Below are 21919 nucleotides of genomic sequence, written 5' to 3'. Positions count from 1 at the left end.
TGTTGTGTTCCTGGTGTTTTTATTTACTTTGTTTTTTTTTTCTTATTTCATGCGGTAGTGGTTACAGACACTAGCGGCAGCGATGGACAGCTACGTTGCACGCGACTCTTGTTGTGATCACAGAACAGCTTTTGCTATAAAAGTTATGCCCACATCAGTTTGTGCCCTGGATTGATCTGCGTGTTTATTTTAGAGCTAAGTGCAGTCGCATAGCCACCTCATATTGGAGGCATTCCTGTCCCTGCTATGAGGAAAATGTGAAGTAGAATGAATCTCATAGTTGTCTCTAATCTGATTATGAGCCTCGTGTAAACATTGTTTGATACGTAAATCACTACTATGCACAGCTATGAACTACTATGCAAGCTCTATCAATGTTTTGCAGGTTGCATAGTAAAGCAAACAATTTTATTCTGAGGATGAGCAGGCTCTCTTTAAAACAATGCAACCTAATTAATGTTATTAAATCCAGTTCGTAGGTATGAAATCGTCCATTAAGTTTAATTTTATAAAATTATCCTGAAAGACCTAAATTCTGCATGGAATTAAGCTAATATTGCCTTCACACTAAATGTTTTTACAACTTTCAGAGCATGAAATACCTCTTGCAGACTAATGTACTGAACAGTTTTCATTTGTGTGACATGTGGCATCAAAGTGCAATAAAAACATCACTGCAATAAAAAAAAAAAGCCAACTGCTGTGACTGAAGGCGTTGGTCAACTGAGCAAGCATAAACAATTTTAAAGATTGTTCTAGGTTGTGTTGAAACATATTCTTTAAAAAAAGAAACAGTGTTCTAAGTCACTTCGCCTTCATTCCAGCGGCGCTCGCGTATTGCATGGCGTGTATTCTTAATTAATCTGGCTGGCATAACTTAGCTGCGCTGTGGTGAAGGTGATGCAGAAATCTACTCGTTCTGCCCTTCAGCCCGCTATGGCCTCTGCGATCACCAGCTACAAGCGTGCTTCTGTGCTCGTCACTGCTAGCGCTTCAAACAGCAGCAATAAACTTGACCACAGGCGCGGCGGCCGCGATGAATATCTGGCTCCCAAAATCAAGTTTGATTTTCAAAGTTATTTGTAATAAACACAATAACTAAAATACGCAACGAAGACTCGGGGATAGCAGTCGCTTGGAACGCAAAATTAAACCTCACTACTTCACAGTAAAAAAAAAAGTATAGTACGATGATAAAAATACGTTTGTATATGTGTGTTTTTTACAATAATAGTACAAGTATTATTAAATTTTTTTAATAAAGAAGTGAGAGTTATTTTTAGGTAAGTTACAGTTTTGTTTTTGTCTGTTCGGTGGCGCTGTGGTCGAAGTTGGTCGATTTTGCCGTCTGTTTGCCCTTCCCGCACCGAAAGACGTGCGAAAATACAGCATGCAGTCAAATTTGTGGATCAGGCTAATTCCTGCGCTAAGGGTGAGCATAAATTCCATTTCAGAAGGTACAACTGAACCTCAGTCGTTGCTATTACTCACGTGTGGCCAATTTCTTTGAGCTCTTGGCAAGGCACGCTCCTAATGTGCGCTCATAAGAGAGCAGACCGAAAGCGATAGTGCCTTTGACCGGTGCCTTTATTGTATACACACGGGTTTCAAATGATTGTTGTTTCGTTGTAGTTATGTATGCCATACTGCGTACCTCGTAACATGTGCTTATAACTTCAAGCTGACCTATGATCTTTGCAAGCGTGTCCAGGTCGTATCTGTGATGCCGAACTCGTAAGCAGCTAACCACATTACTGACATTGTCCGCGAATCCAGCTGCATATGTTACGTTATGTCATTATGCTGTCAAGCTGTACATGTTTTCGTTCACGTTTATTTAAACTTACCTAGGCTTCTACCTTGCAAAGGTCGGCGTGTACTGGCATCGCTGTACCCGGAGTACAGACCTCTCACCACCGAAACTACTCGAGCAGTACAGGTATATACTGATTTGTCTTGGATTAACGACTGTCCTTAGGCTAAACGTGTACAGCAATAACGTTTCCATTTCCTGCATGGTTCACAGCGTCACTCGCGTTTGCATTTGCAAGTGTCTCGCACAGACTGAATCACACTAGAGCAGTGGAGCGCGTTTCTGTGGACACTGTTGTCCGCAGCCGCTACCGCACGAAGCTGCAAGCTTCCGTTCAAGCTTGAATTATAGCACTAGGACCCAGCATGCTGTATGACAATGTTAGTATTTGCAGGTGGAGCCTCACTCACAAAACATGTTTTACACTTACGGCCCGCTCGAATTCAGACTTACTAGTGTTTACCTCAACCAGAATCACTCGGACGCATACTCGCCAAATATTACTCGCCCCTACTCACTCAGACTCGCGGCCGGCGCGATCTGAGTTTGAGTAAGTCGACCTATGGTTAAGTATCATTATGGCGCCGGCCTTTTCATACTTTGACAGAAAGTGGTAGCTCAAGCAGCCGTCTTGATGCTCTAGACAAGTGTGATTCAGTCTGTATTTCCAGCATACATCCTCGCTCTTTAATGGATCTGTAGTAAACTTGTATACGCTTCTTAGTTTACGTTTGCTATGGAATATGGGACTTGCTCTGTGTACGTGCATTTGATTATGAACACGGTCCATATTGCAGAGGAACAAGATCTCGTTGTCATCGGTGGTGGACCTGGTGGTTATGTAGCCGCAATCAAAGCTGCGCAGTTAGGATTAAAGGTAATCCAGGCCGTGTACGTACACGCCCTTTTGAACACACTTATATTCAGTGCACGTTGTCTTATGTGTGGTGTTGTACCATTTCCATCCAGACTACATGTATAGAAAAGAATGACACCTTGGGTGGAACATGCCTCAACGTGGGCTGCATCCCTTCCAAAGCATTGCTGCACAACTCGCACCTCTACCATATGGCACATTCAAACGACTTCAAGAACCGAGGAATCGAAGGTGATCAGTCTTTGAAAGCACCTATGCCAGAATCTTTCATTTAAATTTTTTGTAAATAACTTTACTTTGGGCGAGCCCTTCATGATGATCGTAAAGTATGAGGAAAGTTTAGCACTGTTGTAGGCTAAGCTTAGTCGATCGCTTCCTGCTCCTGTGATTGTGCCTTACCATTGGGCGCATTTGCTTTATGGTTAAATTTACTAGATTTTTTTTTCTGTCTTATTGTATTCTACCCTCTTGTCATGGACTTTGTATCCACAGTATGTATTAAATGAACAATTTCAAATTACTTTAAAAAACGAGTAATTGAAGATGTTAAACCATTGTAAAACACCGGTGCAACTTGTCTGAATATTTTGTAATCTTATTTTTTATGTGATCAGTGTGACATAGGGATTTATGATTGAGATCAAGCCTGATCACGATCAAAGCATTCACAACCTACACATCGGAATCTGGCTTTCAGTTTGCAATTCGTCTGATGACTGTACCAAACTCAATCCAGATTAATGTGGACCGAGTATCACGCACCATTGTTGATTGTGGTGCAGAAATGGGATCGGATAGTCTCGCATTGTGGTACAGAGTGCTTATGTGATGCCAATACAGGAAAACATTGTACCAGCCCTTTTGATAGTTGTGAATTCCAAGAAAGCTGTACTGTTTCCATTGACTAAGCTTCATGCTTCCGTAAATACCCTTTTATCAGTCACAATGCTGTGGTTGTGATGATAATTTATAGGTTTGAAACTCCAATTGTGAATATGTTGCATGCATTCTAATTCACTTCGCATTCTTGTTGTAAGTCACATTGTAACTTAAAGTAATCTCATAGTGAGTGAGATTCACTCTTGGTCAAAAATGAGAACATTGTTGAAAAGAAGCACAACGCTTTCATCATGGCATCATCGAATGACTGAAACTGAGGTGCTGTGTACTTTTTTTTTTGTCCTGGCTGATGAAATAGTCGACAATGTTCGTCTAAACCTTGACAAATTTATGGAACAAAAGTCTAACTCGGTAAAAGCCCTCACTGGTGGAATAGCACATCTCTTCAAGCAGAACAAGGTGAGCGATCTTAAAGCATACTGTCCGAAATTACTTAAGCACAAGAAACACACTGTCAGCTGTTTTTTACTTGTTTGTTTCAGGTCACACACATTAAGGCCCATGGCAAGATTACTGGCAAAAATGAAGTCACTGCCCTCAAGAGTGACGGCTCGTCTGAAGTTGTAAGGACCAAAAACATCATGATTGCCACGGGATCCGAAGTGACACCTTTTCCAGGAATTACAGTAAGCAAGCTTACATTCTTTTTTGTAGAACTGTAACAGCACTTTTCTTTGTCGCACAACCTCAGATGAAGATGACACCATGTGACTGCTGTGTACAATTGGTCTCGTCAAGCTAATCTCAGCACACAGCCATTGACACTACTGTCATGCGATCAAGTGATACTTCCATTGTCAGATGTCACTCTTGTGTGCTGCTGTAGTCAGCATGTGATAGTTTCTAAATTCAATTAAAATTATTATATAGTAGTTTCATGCAACTGAAGAAGTTTGGGAAAGCCTGGGCTTAAGTGACTGAAGTGCGGCCGCCAATCGCCTCTGCAAATAAAAAAATAGGCTTGCTCGTGCACTCGGCAATGTTCACCGAAGGCAGGGTACCAACCGTCCAGCTTATCACATCACTCTGGAGGGCACAGTCATTGGGACAGGCTCTCTTGCATCTGTCTTTGAGGGGGACATTCAGCAGACTTCTAAATTGTATACAGCTATACATTGTTTTCAGTACTTCAGCTTGCACAACAGTATCGATGCATTCGATAAATAAACCAGATTACCAGACAAGCCAGATTTGTGTTGCAGTGCCCCCTAATGTTGAGATGAATGCATGTGCCTTTGGCACTACAGCATTTTTTTTTTTCATAATGTGGTCTGTTGCACATAAACTGAACAATCTTCCAGGTCGATGAAGACACCATTGTGAGCTCAACTGGTGCCCTGAGCCTCAAGAAAGTGCCAGAGAAGATGATTTTAATCGGTGCTGGCGTGATTGGGCTAGAACTGGTATGTGTTTTCACCATGGTAGTTTCACGTACCCACTTAGAAACTAGAAGTGTGACATTTCACAGTCATTATGTAATTCATGATTATTGACTCTCAAACCACATTTTCATTCAGTTTGTATCACTGTTACTAAGTTTATCCACATTTGCTGTCATGCAGGCCATGTACTGGCCACAAAGATATTAATGTTTAGTGCAATGAAATAATGAGAGAAGGGTTCAAGAAAGGTGCAAAACAGCCATACCTCAATGAAGAGAGAAAAAAAAACAGCCCGTAACACAGGAAAGTAATAGAGACGGACGAAGCGCTTTCTTGAAACGTCACTGTCCTGTGTTATGTGCTGTTTCTTTTTTTTTTTTTTTTGCTTAGTTGATCATGTACCAGTCGGCCCAAACAAGCACTTTAGTACAGCCATGCCTTCCAGACCTGGTCATGAATATGAGCTGGCTAGTCCAGCAAAGAATACTTCTAATTATGAACAGCAGGAAGCAAAATGGAAAACATTTTATTCTTAAAAGCATCGTATTGCAGTGTTCTGTTGTTATATAAAAATAGAATAAATATGGTTCAGCATCAAGAATACACATCAAAGAGTTATATTTGGGTCATAAAAACAGAAGAATTCAGAAAAGCTCTTTGTAGTCTATTTTCTTGCATTTGCGCTCGTCAGTACATTATTTTTACGTAATACACATATTCAATTGCATGTGGACTGCAAACACTGGTCCTCTGTTCGAGCTCTCAATTTCTTCTAAGAAATAAGTTCCAACCTTTCGTTGCTTATTGAGCACTTGTAAATACTTTAAACATTTTTTTAACAGGTGTGTTTTAGTTATTTGTGCTGTGATTTTTTGCTTTAGTACCTGTGCCCCTCTGAGTACGTTTAGCAAGCAGTATTGATTTGTTTGTGTTTGTTGAAATTAAACAGTAAGACCTTGCTGTTGCATAAAAAGACAGAGCAGCTCAGGAAAGAAAAGATGCAACTTCTGTAGCCTTAATTGGGAGCGTGGCTCAGTGCCTTGCTGTTGCATACATATTGCACAACACCATTAAATATGGAGAGAGGAGTAGTTTCTAATGTGTAGAACTCACATTTAAGCTTCTCTATCTGTGTGCCTTGTAACTGTCGGACTGTGTTAATCTGTAGAGTGTTACTTTGTACTGTTTATTAGATTTATAGCGGATATCGACACGGTGGTCACAATGGAATGATTCTATTCCGTTTTTCTTCTGCGGGAAATAACCGTCAACCGCTTGGTTAAGCCATGATTACCGTCAAAATTCTTGAATAGTGAATCATGTATGACAAAAGCTGAGAGAAACGGCAGTGTTATACCAGCCTATATTTGTTGGATCTGGCAGACTCAGTTAGTTTAAATAGAGTAGCACCTCTTTCCTGACATTTAGCTCTGTCGAACAGGGTTCCGTTTGGTCTCGACTTGGGGCTCAAGTGACAGCTGTGGAGTTCCTCGGCCATATTGGAGGCATGGGCATCGACATGGAGATCTCCAAGAACTTCCAACGAATCCTCACGAAACAGGGTCTTAAGTTCAAGCTGTCTACGAAAGTGACAGGTGCTACTCGTTCAGGCGGCACTATCAAAGTCAGCGTGGAGGATGTCAAAGACCCCTCCAAAAAGGAAGATGTAAGTTTTAGTATTTGTCCTCCTCCCCTGCGAGATTGATCAGCCTTCACTTATGCAAGGCAATTTATTAATGGGACACTAAGGAGACGGGATTTATGAAGAACGTTCTGTATATGTATCAAATTTACACATTTCAACCTTAACCCTTTGATGGTCAAAGACGTACACGTAACGTACGCCATGTACATGTTCACACCGTACCGTAAGTCAGCACGCGTGACTGTGCAGTTGCACACTGTGTTGAAACAGTTGCTGATAATAATGATTGATTCTGTCTGTGCATTTTGTAATTTGTGGGCTACCACTTGTCACGCAATTTGCGTGTTTTGACTCATGGCCCTATTCTGTGTTTCTGCCACACAATATTGCATACGTTAAAGAGACTCCTCGCACTAATTGACAATCTTATACTATCTTTTATTTATTTTCCTCACAGTCTCAAGCCCAGGGTAGGCTCTGTGTTAGAACACTTGCTTGCCACGCCGATGTCCAGAGTTTCATTCCCACTCGAAGCAAAGCTTTTTTCTCGATTCTTTATTTGAATCTGTTTCGAATTTTCGCTCATAGTCCAATCTGATTTTTCTCTCACAACCGAAGACCTTGACACCAGAATTTCTGCGAAATGAACTTTTTAACATCATCGCTTAGAAGCCAATGTGTAAAAGAAAGCCTTGCTGTTAAAAGAGCAGTCGAGGACAGGAATGCCATTTCATGGTGCTCACTTACGTTTTTTTTTGTTTTTTTTTTTTTTTTTTCAGCTGGACTGTGACGTTCTTCTGGTGTGTGTTGGTCGACGACCCTACACTGAAAACCTCGGCCTGGAAGAGATGGGCATACAGAAGGACCAGCGTGGCCGTATCACTGTCAATTCTCGCTTTCAGACAAACATCCCCAAGTAAGTGGGAACTTGCTACAGGCTGTTTTCATTTCTTAACTATGGCAGTGGGCTCAGCAGCTCTCTCCCTTCTTTGGTGAGTTGAAAGTGGCACATTGAAGGTTCTAAGGACAGTTGTTCTTAATAGGCTTCTGCAGATAGTAAATTTTAGGCTTGAAGCAAATAGTAATTTGGTCAAATAGTTTTGCTTCAAGTTTCAATGGTATATATCACTTATTATAAGGAAAAATGAGGATATTTGTCATGAACATACTAACTTCTATGACACTTTTTTTAAATTGAAACAATGTATCAAAGAATGTGCCAATATAATTATTTTTAGTTCAAAAGAAGTGGAAGCAACTTTGAATAGTAGTGGGATTTGATTTTTGGTAGGATACAAGTAATAACTTGTAAAATATGTTACATTTTAAAACTTTCTATACTTTGGGCTTATAAATCAGTATGGCAGGCTTTTAAACTTTAAAAATGGGGAATTGATGTCAATGTACCTAATACCTTCAATTAACCTTGAAGTGTGGATTTATCCTGGAGAGTTGTATTCACGGTATAGCATCTCTTTGCCACAGTGAAACCACCTTTACAGGGGGATAATATGTGGGTCAGTGTGTGTGTGTGTGTGTGTATATATATATATATATATATATATATATATATATATATATATATATATATATATATATATATATATATATATATATATATATGCTGGCAGTTATGCTTTTGGTCAGATTGAACGTGTAATTTTCTAAAAACATAATCTTATTAGATAATGGCATTGGTTTGTTAAAGTGGGATGAGACATTGAAAACACATTTCAGCATTTGCCAGGAATGTTGAAGATAGATGCAGGTTGCCTTGGAGCTCAGAATTAGTTTTCAGTTGTACTTAGATTTTTATTTTTTGTTTTCTTAGTTTTTCTATATATATACTTCATTTTTTCTTAAGAACTACCATTAGCAGAGCATCGAAGGTTTGTACAAATGTAGCAACTGATGCTCTACAGAAGTGGAAGTAAAATTGTGAGTGTACAAAAGAAAACTAGATTTCGTATGCTTTTTTACGTTTGCCAATGTATGAAAATCGTCAATTACGGATGTTTTTTTTTATACTAAAAGAGTAGACATACATCTAGGGTACTCAATATAGTCCCAGGCATGTAAATGCCACTAGTCAACATGCGAAAATTTTTTGTGCTTGTGCCCTTTAGTTTCCAAGACACAAACTTCCAAAACTGTTCTTAAAAAAAAAAAAACGCCTAGTCCACATTGACGTAAACTCATATTTCCTGCAAATAGTCAAAGGAAAAGGACCAAAAATTATTTTCGAAACTGCAAGCATCGAAATGTGGATAATTTCTTTTAAGATAAAGAAATTTTCCATCAGATGGCTGCAAAATCTCAAAATTGAATTTTTTTACCAAACAAAGTCTTACTGCACCTAAAAAGAATCGCTCCTTACAATGTGATTAAAGGATATTTGAGCTGATAATTTCTGGCCATTTTTATCTCTGTGAAAACACTTGAGCAGGCCTCCTTAGTACACCGAAGAGGCGTTCAGCAAGATTTGGGCTTGTTCGTAAAGTTCTTACATTTCTGAGGTGTGTTTTTGCTAGATCAGTGACCTCTGCATTGTGGCAAGCTCTTTCACGGATCATCAAAGTGAACTTTAGACACCACCTAATTCTTGAGGTGTATCTAGTCTTTGGAAATTCAAGCCACTCATGCCATAGTATGTTACTAAATTTCAGTATTGCCCTTTTTTGTGAACTTGCGAGAAAAAAGGACTGGCCAGTGAAAATTTTGACCCCTAAATGTTTCCCTTCAAATGTAATAAGCTTTTGCATGCACATATTTAAAATTAGGGGCTGATGTTTTGTATGTGTCCTATCATCTTTGTTTTGTGTGAGGGTCTTTGATATATTCTGTTTGCTCTGTCAAAGTAGTGCTCACTCGAAGGTACAGAGATGTTTAGGTGGGCAAGTCGATCTATTGTAAAATGCAACAACAACAACAACAACAACAACAACAACAACAACAACAACAACAACAACAACAACAACAACAACAACAATAATAATAATAATAATAATAATAATAATAATAATAATAATAATAATAATAATTCTTATTCTTCATTTCGTTTCTTTCATAAAGCATTTATGCAATTGGGGACTGTGTCCCTGGTCCAATGTTGGCTCACAAAGCAGAGGATGAAGGTGAGTCTACTTAGCCACATTATATTGGGCATAAGCTATACCTTAAGAGCTGTGTACTTGGCCCATTTTGCTGTGTACTGTTCAGTACAATGTTGTTCTAGATACTTAAGCATAGCCATTAATCGGTGTAGTAAATTGTGAGGGAGAACGATAGAAACTTCAACCTTATACTAAAATACTAAGATGTTGTAATCAAAAACCATTTCTGGGTATTTTAGTCACTGTATGTTCCGCATTCTTGCCAAAAATGCGAAAGTTAGAGCTATTCATAGCTACCAATTCGTTTGTAAATGTACAGTAGAATCCCTTTATAAGAGAGACGATTTAAGAGACAAATGGGTATAAGAGATACCAGTGTGCCTACTGTAAAATAATGGTTGATGAGAGAATGCCTACGTAATGCCCTGCTTATAAGAGACAATCTCATATAAGAGACAAAAATTGCTGCCCAGAACATGCCTCTTATAATGGGGTTTGACCGTAGTACATAAGGCTTTTTCTGAGTGTAATTTGTGCAATATCGGCTTTTATTTTTTCTCATGTTTAGTAACGGAACCAATTGTCTTCATAATAAATAATGCAAGAACCTGATTGACAACTAATTTTTTTCAAACATGCAGGTATTGTCTGTGTTGAGGGTATCATGGGAGGCCCAGTGCACATTGACTACAACTGCGTGCCATCAGTCATCTACACGCATCCAGAAGTTGGTTTCATTGGAAAAACTGAGGAAGATCTGAAATCCCAAGTGAGCATTTCTGTTAATCAAGTTTTTCATTACCATCCAGTGAGCTGTGAATTTCATTTTTGCTATGAACTATCTACTCACCAGAGAAATCTGTGTTCTGAACGCATGCATTAAATGGCCTTTCTTCGCTCAGTAGATGGCCTTTCTTCGCTCACTTGGATCCAGAAGTTTTTGTTAAACTTTTTTTGTCGATTGAGGTGAGGCTTGCTGAGTTCGTGTATTTGTGTGTGTAGGTTTCAAATATGCAGTTATTTTTGTTATATAATATATAGTTTTAAACTATCAAACATTTCATATGCTTCTTGGGAGCCATAGATTGCCTAACCCGAAAGAGTTGCAAAAAGTAATTAAGCACATCAGGATGACCTGGAATGAGTACAAAATGCTAAAAAGCAAGAATAAATGTTCTAAAATGATTAGAACAAAAGATATGGTATGTTAAACATTCACAAACAAGTCTGCATTAAGCTGGGATTTCAGTAACAAATACTCACCACAATTTTTATTCAAATGGGCTTAGGACATTCATTTTTGTTTTCTTGCATTCTGCCCTAATTTTAGGTCATTCTGATGTGCTTTAGTTTGTTAGTAACTCTCTAAGTTAAGCCAAACTATTGCTCGCAAACTGCCACCTGAAATTTAGAAACTGCATATTGTACTAAGAAAAAAAAAATGCATATTTGAAATCAACACACAAATATTATCAATCCACGCAAGTTTAGTTTGTATCGAGTAAGAACTTTGATAAAAGCTTTGAGTCACAGCGTTGCTCCTTAACTGTGGTCAACAGAAGCTGTTGGCTACAGCTCTGGCTAGCTGTAGCTAATCAGTAAGTCCAGTAAGTCAGGAAATCAGTTCCCACAAGTTCATCTTTTCAGTTATCAGCCATAGCAGCTGTGCTCCAACAAGAGTAGAACATGCAAGTACCGGTGTGCTATCATATAAGTGAAGCATTGCTGGCTTAGTCATGTAGCCTGAGTCATGTGAATGCAGTACCCTCATGCTTGGTTGTAATTGTTGGACAATTTAGTCAACCAGTCATAAGGCTGCCGATTAATTGGTGCTGGACATTACAGTATTGTGACAGCCTAGTCAAGTACACACTTAAAGGGTAACTCTGCAATTTCCTTACGTCCACTGAAATCACTAAAGCTTTCCATATAGTTCTATTTGGTACTGTCTTGATCTGTGCGAAACTATGCAATCGAGTCATATTGTTTCCCTGAAAATGAAACTGAATGATTATTAGCGAGTTTATGTTTTACATGTTGCCCTGTGTTAGTGATGTCAAATTCTGTACCACTAGCTTGTTGAACAGGCACTTAAAAAGAAACGGTGTTCAAATTATTGTTCTTGAGTTCTATAAGGCTGGCATAGATTGATGTTTTGTCAAATGCCATTGCCAGTTTCTCTTTTCTCGCACCAGCACCATGTGTGCTGTGACTTGTTGACTGCAGTGGTGTACAGCGTAATGTCATGGTAGACGTTGCACAAAGGAGCTGCCTTTCTCATTTTCAACATATTTCTTTAATATTAGGGACTATAGTTACTGTGCTTATTGAACTACCCTATTTGTTGCAGGACTGTCAATACCATATGCTATATCGTATTATAATTAAAAAAAAAAGATCCCAAAGTGTCCCTTGAAACTTATAAATGCACCCAGAACACCTGATGTGTAGACAGTGTTTTGACTTGTGAGACAAATGCACATACAAAGATATGTAATTGATTCTACTTCAGGATGATAAGTTGTTGCGGCAGATGTCACCATTAAAATCATGCAAGTGCAGTTGCTGCTCTGTTGCATTGGTCTCGTGTCAGTGGATGCACTCTTGGTTTTTACAGGGCGTTGATTACAAGGTGGGAAAATTTCCTATGGCTGCCAACAGCCGTGCCAAAACCAACAACGAAACAGACGGCGTCGTGAAAATCCTGGCCGACAAGCAGACAGACAGGATACTGGGTTGTCATATGATTGGACCGGTGAGTTTTCTGTTAGCTTGTTCGTTCAAAAATCTCGATATGAAGTATAAACCAGGAAATGTTCAAGAAGACCGAAACTTGGGCTAGTTGAAGCAGCACTACATTATGTGTACCTTCTTTCCTCTGTCTGTGTGTAGTTGCGCTGCAGTTCCATCATGAATGTTGGAAAAGCCGTAATTGGGCTACCCTGCGACGGCAAATGCCAAAGGTGTGCTTGCAAAACATCTTAGCTACTTGAGTGACTAGGGATCGTCAAAAACGACAATCAGGCTAACAAAAGATAGAAAAACGTTTTCAGAATGGAACCTGCAGCATAGTTCCTGTGCCAAATCAAAAGAAATGGCTTACAGCTAAGAGCACATGGCAGTTGCTGCTTGATAGGTATTTCAGTGTTCAGCATAAAACGATGAGTCGGGTTTTGTGTTTATTGACACTTTCTTCAAGCTCATTAACAAGGTGATTTGTTTGTAAAACGGTGTTCTGCTTGTACAGTGAAACCTTGATACAACAAATATCAAGAAACCGCCATAGATAATTCATTGTTTTGAAAAGTCGTAGTGAAAGCATTAAAAATTTGCGCAGAAATGGTAAACGCAAACATGCGAGTCGCCTACCTGTGTTGTGTATATACACATTTGTGGCCGCGTTATGCTTGAATAAGGGCAACAAAACGGACAGAAAATATCACTGAATAAGTGCACATTTATTTGAGAAAGAGCGAGATCTATCCTGATGTGGCTAGCTCTACTTCTAAATGACGAACTTAAGCGTGCACATCCTTTTTACGCGCTGCAAAGCATCAGCATTAAATACCGATTCTTCACGTTAATTCGCTCGTGCTGATTCAATGGCATCTCTGCTATCATCGCCGTTTCCTTATAAGGACAAATGGTATAGATCTTATCAGTTGTTAGCTAAGCTCACAAGCATACTTCGCCGTCGCACTCTGTGTAGTGTTCGAGCATTAGTGAAGCATGCACGGGCAATCATCGGTCACTTCGTCCCAAAGGTCACTCGCATCGCATTTTTTACTGTCGTAGCATTCCCTTCGTGCTGCTTACGTAGCTCATCTTTAATGTTCAACCACCAACCAAAACGCTAGAAAACAGCCTGTGTAACAAGCACGCAAGTCAAGCTGTCCAACAAAAAGAAAGGCAACAGGGCGAAGCCTGATGCGAAAAACAAGTACCAAGCAATAGTGATGGCGATAGGGCTATCGCACATTTGAACAGAGCGTGTAGATAAATACGCTGCCGTTCTGATTATGATGATAGTGGCACTTACAGAGCTGGGCATTATTTTTAGAACCATGAGTAACTTTTTAAAATCGCTACTCGTTATTTTGAAGTGTTAGGGAGAAGTGTTAGGAAGATATAAGGCGGATAAGATTCAATTCATTATTCTGAAACATTCGGTATTCTGAAATTCGTAGTAGTGAAATATTTTTATAATAAACCAATGAAAATGTGAAGGGGGATTTTCAAAAAATTTGTTAATCTGAAAAAATCTTTATACTGAGGTTCACTTTAGCGAGATTTTACTGCAATGATTACCTCCTTTTCTGAGGCAACAAAGCAGCAGATTTGAGCAGAATACATATAATGAACATGGCAAACACTTTATTTTTGGCATTCGTTAAAGTTTTGCTGCCATGAAAGTTGGTAATTCTTTTTCACTTGTTGTCTCTATACAGAATGCTGGCGAGATTATCAACGAAGCTGCCTTGGCAATGGAGTATGGAGCATCTGCTGAGGATGTTGCAAGGGTTTGCCATGCGCATCCTGTGAGTGGCATAAGTGCCGTGGTTACATTGCTTGATTTATGGTTACAAGGTTACGTTGTTCAAGGTTACATTTTCTGTCCAATTCGTAGGTTTACATTGTGTGTTACATCTTTATACAGATCATAGACTCACTCATTGCTTTGTGAATCTATTCAATAAGCCTACTGCTGTGTGTTCCAGTAATTTACTTTTCGTTGAGCAAAAGAGAGTCTAAATGTGGGACAAATTGCCTTTAAAATATTGCCTCTTATAAATTTACACAATACTGTGTCAATATTTATGAAAGGAAACGCGACAGCCCGTGACCTGCATGCTCTGGCGGCTGCTGGCAGCGGATTAAAGCAGGAGCGAGAGCGACCACCGCTTGTTTTCGCATCATCTCGAGGCGAGCAAAATGAGCATTCATTGCTGATATGGAACCAGCGGCAATATTGCAACCCCCTGCCCCTTGAAGGTGACTATTCAAGGGGCCGGTAATCGCCTTGAAGGGGGAGGCGGTTGCAGTCTTGCCACTGGTTCTATATCAGCAATGAGTGGTTGTTTTGCTCGCCTCGAGATGACTCGAGAGGCGGTGGTTGCTCTCGCTCCTGTTTGAATGCGCTGCCAGCAGCCGCCGAAGCGCACAGGTCACACGTGGCCGCGTTCCTTCTCACAAAAGTTGACAGTGTAGATTGCTTAGGTATGAATGCCTTAAATGTGCCACAAGACTAGTCAAAGAAGCAAGGGCTTCTAGAGCTGTGTGTAGAATATTCTGTATTGGAGCTTTCTTATGTCCAAAACATTCTGATAATGTTATTAAATATAATGCACAAGTGTTGTGAGTTTCTATGTAAATTGGTATAAAATTAAAGTTAATATGGTGTGGGAAAACAAAAGTCATTACAATCACCTTTAAAAAAGGTATCAGTATGGGGACTTTTATAATTACCTGACCACTGATATTGTTATTGAAAGTCGGTATCACGTCAAAGTGGTATTACATAGTTGTTCTATTTACCAGAATGTTCTATTTATCCAAGTTTTATTGAGGCAGAATATGTTCCATTTTCACTGAATTAGTTTGCTGCACAGCTATGAATCTAACACAAATATGGTAAAATGCTAGGTAGCACCTGTTGTCAGTGAAATGTTTACAGAAAATTTGTGGCATTTCGGTATTCACTTTACAGCATACATCTAAAAGTAATTTCACAAGTGTGAACAGCAAAAATAATTATATACAGAATGTCTCATTCAATTTACAGTCTTCAGCAAGTTAAGACAGCAAATCTTGCACACGTATTAGACTTCTTTGTGGTTCGCAATACCTGTGCTGTGGCACTCTGTTGCTGTTAAGTATAACTCATAAATATTTTTCTGGTTTGCTGAGATGCTTTCCTTTTTTTTTTTTCCAGACTGTTTCTGAAGCATTTCGGGAAGCAAATCTGTCGGCCTACTGCGGTAAACCCATCAACTTTTAATGTGACCATGAAGCACATGAAGGTAGCGTGGCGTACGTCAATGGATTATGAGCTGCAGCAAGGGAGGAGCACCATTTGCAACAAACTGTAGAGAAGCCTGGTTGCATTGTATAGAGTCATGTTCTTAATGAAAGTGTTGCAATGTGTTGAAAAATGTAATAAACCACTTGTAACATCTGTGTCCGCTCATGCTTTACTAAACTACTTAATAAATATGAGTGATAAAAGATTTGTTTCTTCAGAATGCTTTTATTTGCAGAAAGTGTATGGTGTCTGATTGCAGTCTTCTGTATATCTTAAATATTGCAGGTCTATAGGGAAATAAGTACTGGTGAGCATGTGAATACGGCTACCTTTATGCCATGTAATTTTACTTAAGCTGTTTTTTTATAAATAACTTGTAGCATTGCAGCAAACCATGACTTCAGCATTTTCAAGGGCACACGATATTTAATGCATACCATGCGCAAGTGGTTTGCGAAAAGGAGCCTCTGAGTGATTAAAGACTTTTATGCTCTAACATGCTAATTTTTGAATGTAAATTTTACCGAGTATAATTACAGGTGCATTAGTATTTCCAAGTAGAGTGAATTGCCAATTGTTTAGGCTTGTGCACATCGACTGCTGTTTTTCAGGCTTGTGAAGCTAGCCAGGAGTACTCTAATAAGCTCTTGAATTGCAGAGTATGTGTATGCCAGTGTTGCTCGGCAAATTTCTAACGCCATATGCACTGGTGTAGGCTATTGTGCAGTGACCACAGGATGGGACGGTCCCCTAAAGTGTTTAGACATGCATATCATGCTCTGGCAAATCGCGCTGCACTTTTCACCTAACTGTGAACATATCTAGCACGGTTTCACAATTCCTGATACGATGGTTATGTTACTCTGCAGTTTGTAGAAAAAGTGGTCGAGTTTCATGCGCTGCAAGGTACGTGATGCTGCTTTGAAGAGTGCCTTTGCGAACGTTCGTGTAGTCGGTTACAGCCTAAGAATAAATGTAAGCTCCACCCACAACGGTCACTGTCCCCTCCCGGCAGAATTTGCATATTTACCTTGCCAAATTGCAGCCGGCTATTTACGTGACGTAAGGCGGATTTCACAAATTTATTCTTATAACTTGGCCGTAGAAGCTCGTGTTCCTTTCGCTAATTTACGATCAACAAATTTTACTTTTCTGTGAATTCCATCAAAAATTTTGGATTCGCTACCCTGCAAAAAGTAAATGTTCTGACAAGGAACGACAGACTTTTAATTTATGATATGCATAGTACTTCAAGTCTTCAATTTTCAGCGGCCCCGCCACGGTGTGGCTAAGGTACTCGGCTGCTGACCCGCAGGTCGCGGGATCAAATCCCGGCTGTGGCGGCTGCATTTCCGATGGAGGCGGAAATGTTGTAGGCCCGTGTGCTCAGATTTGGGTGCAAGTTAAAGAACCCCAGGTGGTCAAAATTTCCGGAGCCCTCCACTACGGCGTCTCTCATAATCAAATAGTGGTTTTGGGACGTTAAACCCCACAAATCAAATCAATCATCAATTTTCAGCGAAAATGTGCTTATGGTTAGAACGAAAATCGCCCATCATTGCCCTGTTGCACAGATGAATGACGGGCGTGCTGCACTACTGGGGGCGGAGCGCATATTTATTCTTAGGTTGTAACCGACTATAATTTGTTTTTGCTGCGGCGGCCAGTCGGGGAATCCGAAACTACGGCATTCACTACGTAGTCGCGCCGCTGGAGCCATTGTGTTGCGACCGTTGCGGTCACGGTGTCCGTGGTTGCGGCAAATAACAGATCCTGGGAGTAACGGTGTAGTGCCTAGAATATACTTTCTAGGCACTATAGTAACGAAAACAGTGATGCGTTCTTCGTTGTATTTGCGACCAGATGCGCCTTGCTGGAATTCAAGCGCGGAGACAATGCCAGAAGACTGAAAAGTCGAGCAGCTACTTCGGACAGCGTCTGCTGGAGAGCCCGCGGAACGTCCACCGGCTGCGCAGCACTTTACAAATGGTAAATACGTTTCCTTGCGTCTTACGAATGCCGGAATGCGCATCCCTCAATCGCATACTCATCTCTTAGCCCGTAACCTTCTAAAATCTTGTTTTCACGGCGTGATTATGTGTTTTCAAGCAGCTGGGCAGACGTGCTCTGCTAGTTCAGCGACGCGGAATTACAGTGACAGTTACGTCACCGAGCTGTTGCATTACCGTATTCGTGCCCACCGTCTTGAATTGTACTAGCACGCCGATCTGCACCAATAAGAAACCAATAAGAAACATGACGCCCCTGCTGGCGTGTCGAGCGGCATATCAGAAACAGTAAAACCTGGCGACGAATGGTTTGTAGTTCCAGCCACGAGCAGCGGCATTTACAATGGCGTATGTGAATTGCACATTCGCGTTACAGCTTTGAAAAACACATTTACAGGTAACCTTAGTTTATTGCCTCGCTAATCGATCGTTGTTGAAATTGTTAGAATCCGTTGAGGGGGGGGGGGGGGGGGGTCGAGCAGCCTGCAGTTTTGTCGTAACACTCCTCTCGTCCCGACCAAGGAGGTTCCTTGCTCCCGACAAACGCGCTGTAAGCCAAGCAGGGGTTAAGCTGGAATAGATAGCAGCTAGGAAGAAAGGAAGTTATGTCTTAGTATATTTTTTTTATTCGAGTGCACGAATTCGTTTACGAGGCAGTTTTAGCATAGAATACGCAATCGCGCTGCTGCGTATGCGCCGTACGCTATACTCTTCCGGGCTCCCGTTAAGTTGCGGAAATAGCGGGCGACCGCCACGAACGCTGACTTAGCGTACGTTTTTCTAAAGCTCCCGAATTTCAGTGCGATCGCGCGCGCTGGCATGTGGCGGCATCCCGCGGCGGTCATGGCGACTATGCAGCTTACGAAGCTTAGATAAGCCCAATGGCCGTGACTTCGGGCATATGGCATCATTTGTAGAAAGAAGAGGCAACACTTTCTAGCTGTATTAGAGAATTGGTTGTGAATTGCACACCGCGTGTTGTGCTAATATGTTTGGCTCGCGTGTTCTCAGGAGCCTCGGCTACCGATCGGCAGCGTTTTATGACCATGCTGAAATATTGTTACAGAACATCTTTAAAGTGTCGGAGGGCTGATCAACTGCTTTTCACTTGCGCCTGTGTGCCAATGCATGGTGCAGCACGAAGTATTACCATATCCACTGCAGACGCACAGCGTGGGTCTGCAAACACAAGCACTGTTCAATTTGTTGAGGTAAACTATGTTACTGGAATATTAATTTTAGCTGAGGCAAAGCACAGTGATACACAATCACATTAAATAATGGCAAAATGAACACAGGTATCGTATCAGCAAAGTTTTGCACGTAAGCTCTGTAGATAACTGAACGTTGAAGTACAAAAATTTGCTAACTTTTTGTTGTGGTTATGTGAGTGAATTAGTGTGGCACAACATGCCACACTAATTAAAAATAATCAAATTAAAAAGTATGGGCTGACGCAAAGCTACAAAAGAAACATTGTTTTCAGTATTACAACATCTACAAGTCAACACTATTTTTGACTTATTCTTTTACAACTTCCTGTGTCTTGCCACCTATCGCAAAGCACTGTTTTCTGCCGGGACTGTTGCACATAACTTTAGTTTTATGCATATTAATTTTGAATTTTCAGGCCAACTCTATTGCTTTTCGTGTCCAGTTCAGTAATCACGAGTTGGAACTGGTTTCTTTACTCACTAATGTAATGTGCTTACTCTTTAATGTAATGTAAAGTTCTATCTGGTTCTTTACTCATTAATGTAATAAGCAAATTGTAGGTCACTAGGGTATCCTGAACTCTTCCTAATCTAGGGTTCTGAAAACTGCATGTACACTCGCAGTGAACAGCTTTGGAGATATCCTGTCTCCCTGTCTTACACTCTTGTTTATTGAGATTCTGTTGCTTTCTTCACAGAGGACAATGATGGCTGTAGATTTATTCCAGTATGTTTATATAGACGTCGTTGATGCACTGATTCTGCAGCGCTTGTATGGCTGCTGATATCTCCACCAATTGAAATGCCTTTTCATAGTATATAAAGGCTATGTATGGGGGTTGATTGTATTCCGCGTATTTCTATATAACGTGATTGATAGTATGAATATGGTCTATTGTTTAGCAGCCTCTATGAAATCCTTCTTGGTCGTTAAGCCGATTGACCTCTTGTGTCACCTTAATTGTATTAGCGATTATTTCTGTTAATAGCTTGTAGATAGCAGACGGTAAGCCAATCAGCCTGAAATTTTTGAAGTCTTTGATGTCCCCTCTTTTATGGATTAAAATGACATTTGCATTCTTCCAATATTCTGGTACACTCCCCATCAAGAGACACTTCAGATACAGAGTGGCCAGTTTTCCCAACATAATCTCTCCATTTTTTTTCCGAGAGTGCTAAGAATCTCTGGGTCTGGAAGGGCTGCCATTGGAATCTGAACTTGGCTAAATTTAACGCTAAAATGTCATCTTGTGAGACGAGTCTAGCTGTACTATTTGAGGAATTATAAGGTGTTAAATGGGATGTGATAGGGTTCAGTGAAATTAGGACACATGCGGCTTATACACTGCTGAAAACGGACATGTCCTTATGCTATTGGGGATTAGTTGACAGAAGAGTACTGGCGGTGAGGTCCCTTAACCATAAAAGTATAGCTGGCAGAACAGAGGAATACAATAGCATTAGTAAGAGGATATCGAGTATCCTAATTAAACCGAATAAGAGGTACAAGATGAAGTTGGTGCAGGCTTATGCACCTACATGCAGCCATGATGATAATTCGGTCGAACACTTGTCCGAAGATGTAGAACAGCAATGAGTAAGGTAAAAACACTCTATACTGTACTGATGGGTGACTTCAGTGCAGGGTAAGCAAGAAGCAGACTGGACACCATGCAGTGGGGAAATCTGGCATCAGTTCTAAAAATGGCAGAGGTAATTTACTAGTACAGTTCACAGAACATAAGAATTCATAGATCTTGAATACCTTCCACAGAAAACAAGCTGACCATAAATGGACGTGCAGGAGTCCTAAAGGCAAAACTAAAAATGAAATAAACTTCATATGGTGAGGTATTGAATTTGCTGGTAAGCATGGTAAGGCATCAAATTTGCCTAGACTTGAGGGAAGAATGGCAGAAGGTGATACACAAGAAGCCAATAAAGAGCTATCACCGAGAGGGAAAGTACAGGAATTATGAGTTTCGCTTCGGATTAGGTATGTGGCTCTAACCAAAAAAACCAACCTTAGCATTGATGCAATGATAATCTGACTAGTATTAAGGAGTGTGCAATGGCAGCAGGGGGTACAGTTATTAGACATGACAGTGGCAAGCTATTTTAGGAGAGGAAAAATCTAATTAAACTAAGAAAGACTCAAATGCAACAGACAAAATAGAGCTGGTGGAGCTTTCAAAGTTAATCAATAGGCGTAAGGTAGCCGACATAAAAAAGTATAACATGGAGAGAATTGAGCATGCTCTGAAGAATGGAAGCCTCAAAGCTGTGAAGAGAAAACTGTGGATAGGCAAAAATCAGATGTATGCATTAAGGGGCTAGGCAAAGTCACTACCATTATGAATAGCATAGTTGAAGTAGTAGTAGAGTTCTAGAGAAAGATCTGTACAGAAGCTGAGCCAACCAGGATGACAAAATAAGAAGTAGTAATAACCCAGATGAATCAGACATCTTAACATTAACTACAGGGAAAGTAAAGAAAACCCTGGAGAGAATGAAAAAAGGCAAAGCTGCTAGTGAGGATCGAGTAACATCAGACCTATTGTAAGATGGTGGAGAGAAAGCTAAATTGTGTGCATATCCAAAGATGTGTGTTGTCAGAAGATGTAAAAAATGGATGCCAATCTTTTGTTTGTACCTTTATTTTTGATCATGGCACACATAAGTAAGTAAATGCAACAAGTCAGGTTGTGATTTGAGCATGTGAATAAAATACTTTGATGTGGTTTACTGCGACATATTAGTGCAGTCTTATCATGGTTTTCGAAACAAGACAATCAAGATTACTTCTGCTGTTCGTCACCTTGCTGCATATACATCTCTTTTCGCAATAATTGAAACTTTATACATACTCTCACATTCTGTACAAGGTGCTGCTTCTGCTGAACATGACTATACAGCAAAGCATAAAAAAATGAGCAGGCTATTT

The 21919-nt window shown here is 40.2% G+C and overlaps 1 protein-coding gene across 1 annotated transcript; it reads left to right on the top strand.

Annotated features, from left to right (window-relative positions):
* The first annotated feature begins 1293 nt into the window (after nucleotides 1-1293).
* LOC142817729 (dihydrolipoyl dehydrogenase, mitochondrial-like) lies at nucleotides 1294-15907 on the top strand. Its single transcript, XM_075895217.1, has 14 exons — nucleotides 1294-1432; nucleotides 1852-1939; nucleotides 2611-2690; nucleotides 2783-2921; nucleotides 3889-3989; nucleotides 4073-4216; nucleotides 4892-4993; nucleotides 6414-6638; nucleotides 7397-7533; nucleotides 9690-9751; nucleotides 10372-10499; nucleotides 12348-12485; nucleotides 14179-14268; nucleotides 15663-15907. Exons 1-14 carry the CDS (start codon nucleotides 1391-1393, stop codon nucleotides 15726-15728), a joined length of 1542 nt encoding a protein of 513 aa, XP_075751332.1. The 5' UTR covers nucleotides 1294-1390; the 3' UTR covers nucleotides 15729-15907.
* Nucleotides 15908-21919: the final 6012 nt, after the last annotated feature.

The sequence above is a fragment of the Rhipicephalus microplus genome, chromosome 5, assembly GCF_043290135.1.
Source record: "Rhipicephalus microplus isolate Deutch F79 chromosome 5, USDA_Rmic, whole genome shotgun sequence".
NCBI classification, from domain to species: domain Eukaryota; kingdom Metazoa; phylum Arthropoda; class Arachnida; order Ixodida; family Ixodidae; genus Rhipicephalus; species Rhipicephalus microplus.
This window is presented reverse-complemented; position numbering and strand designations above follow the sequence as displayed.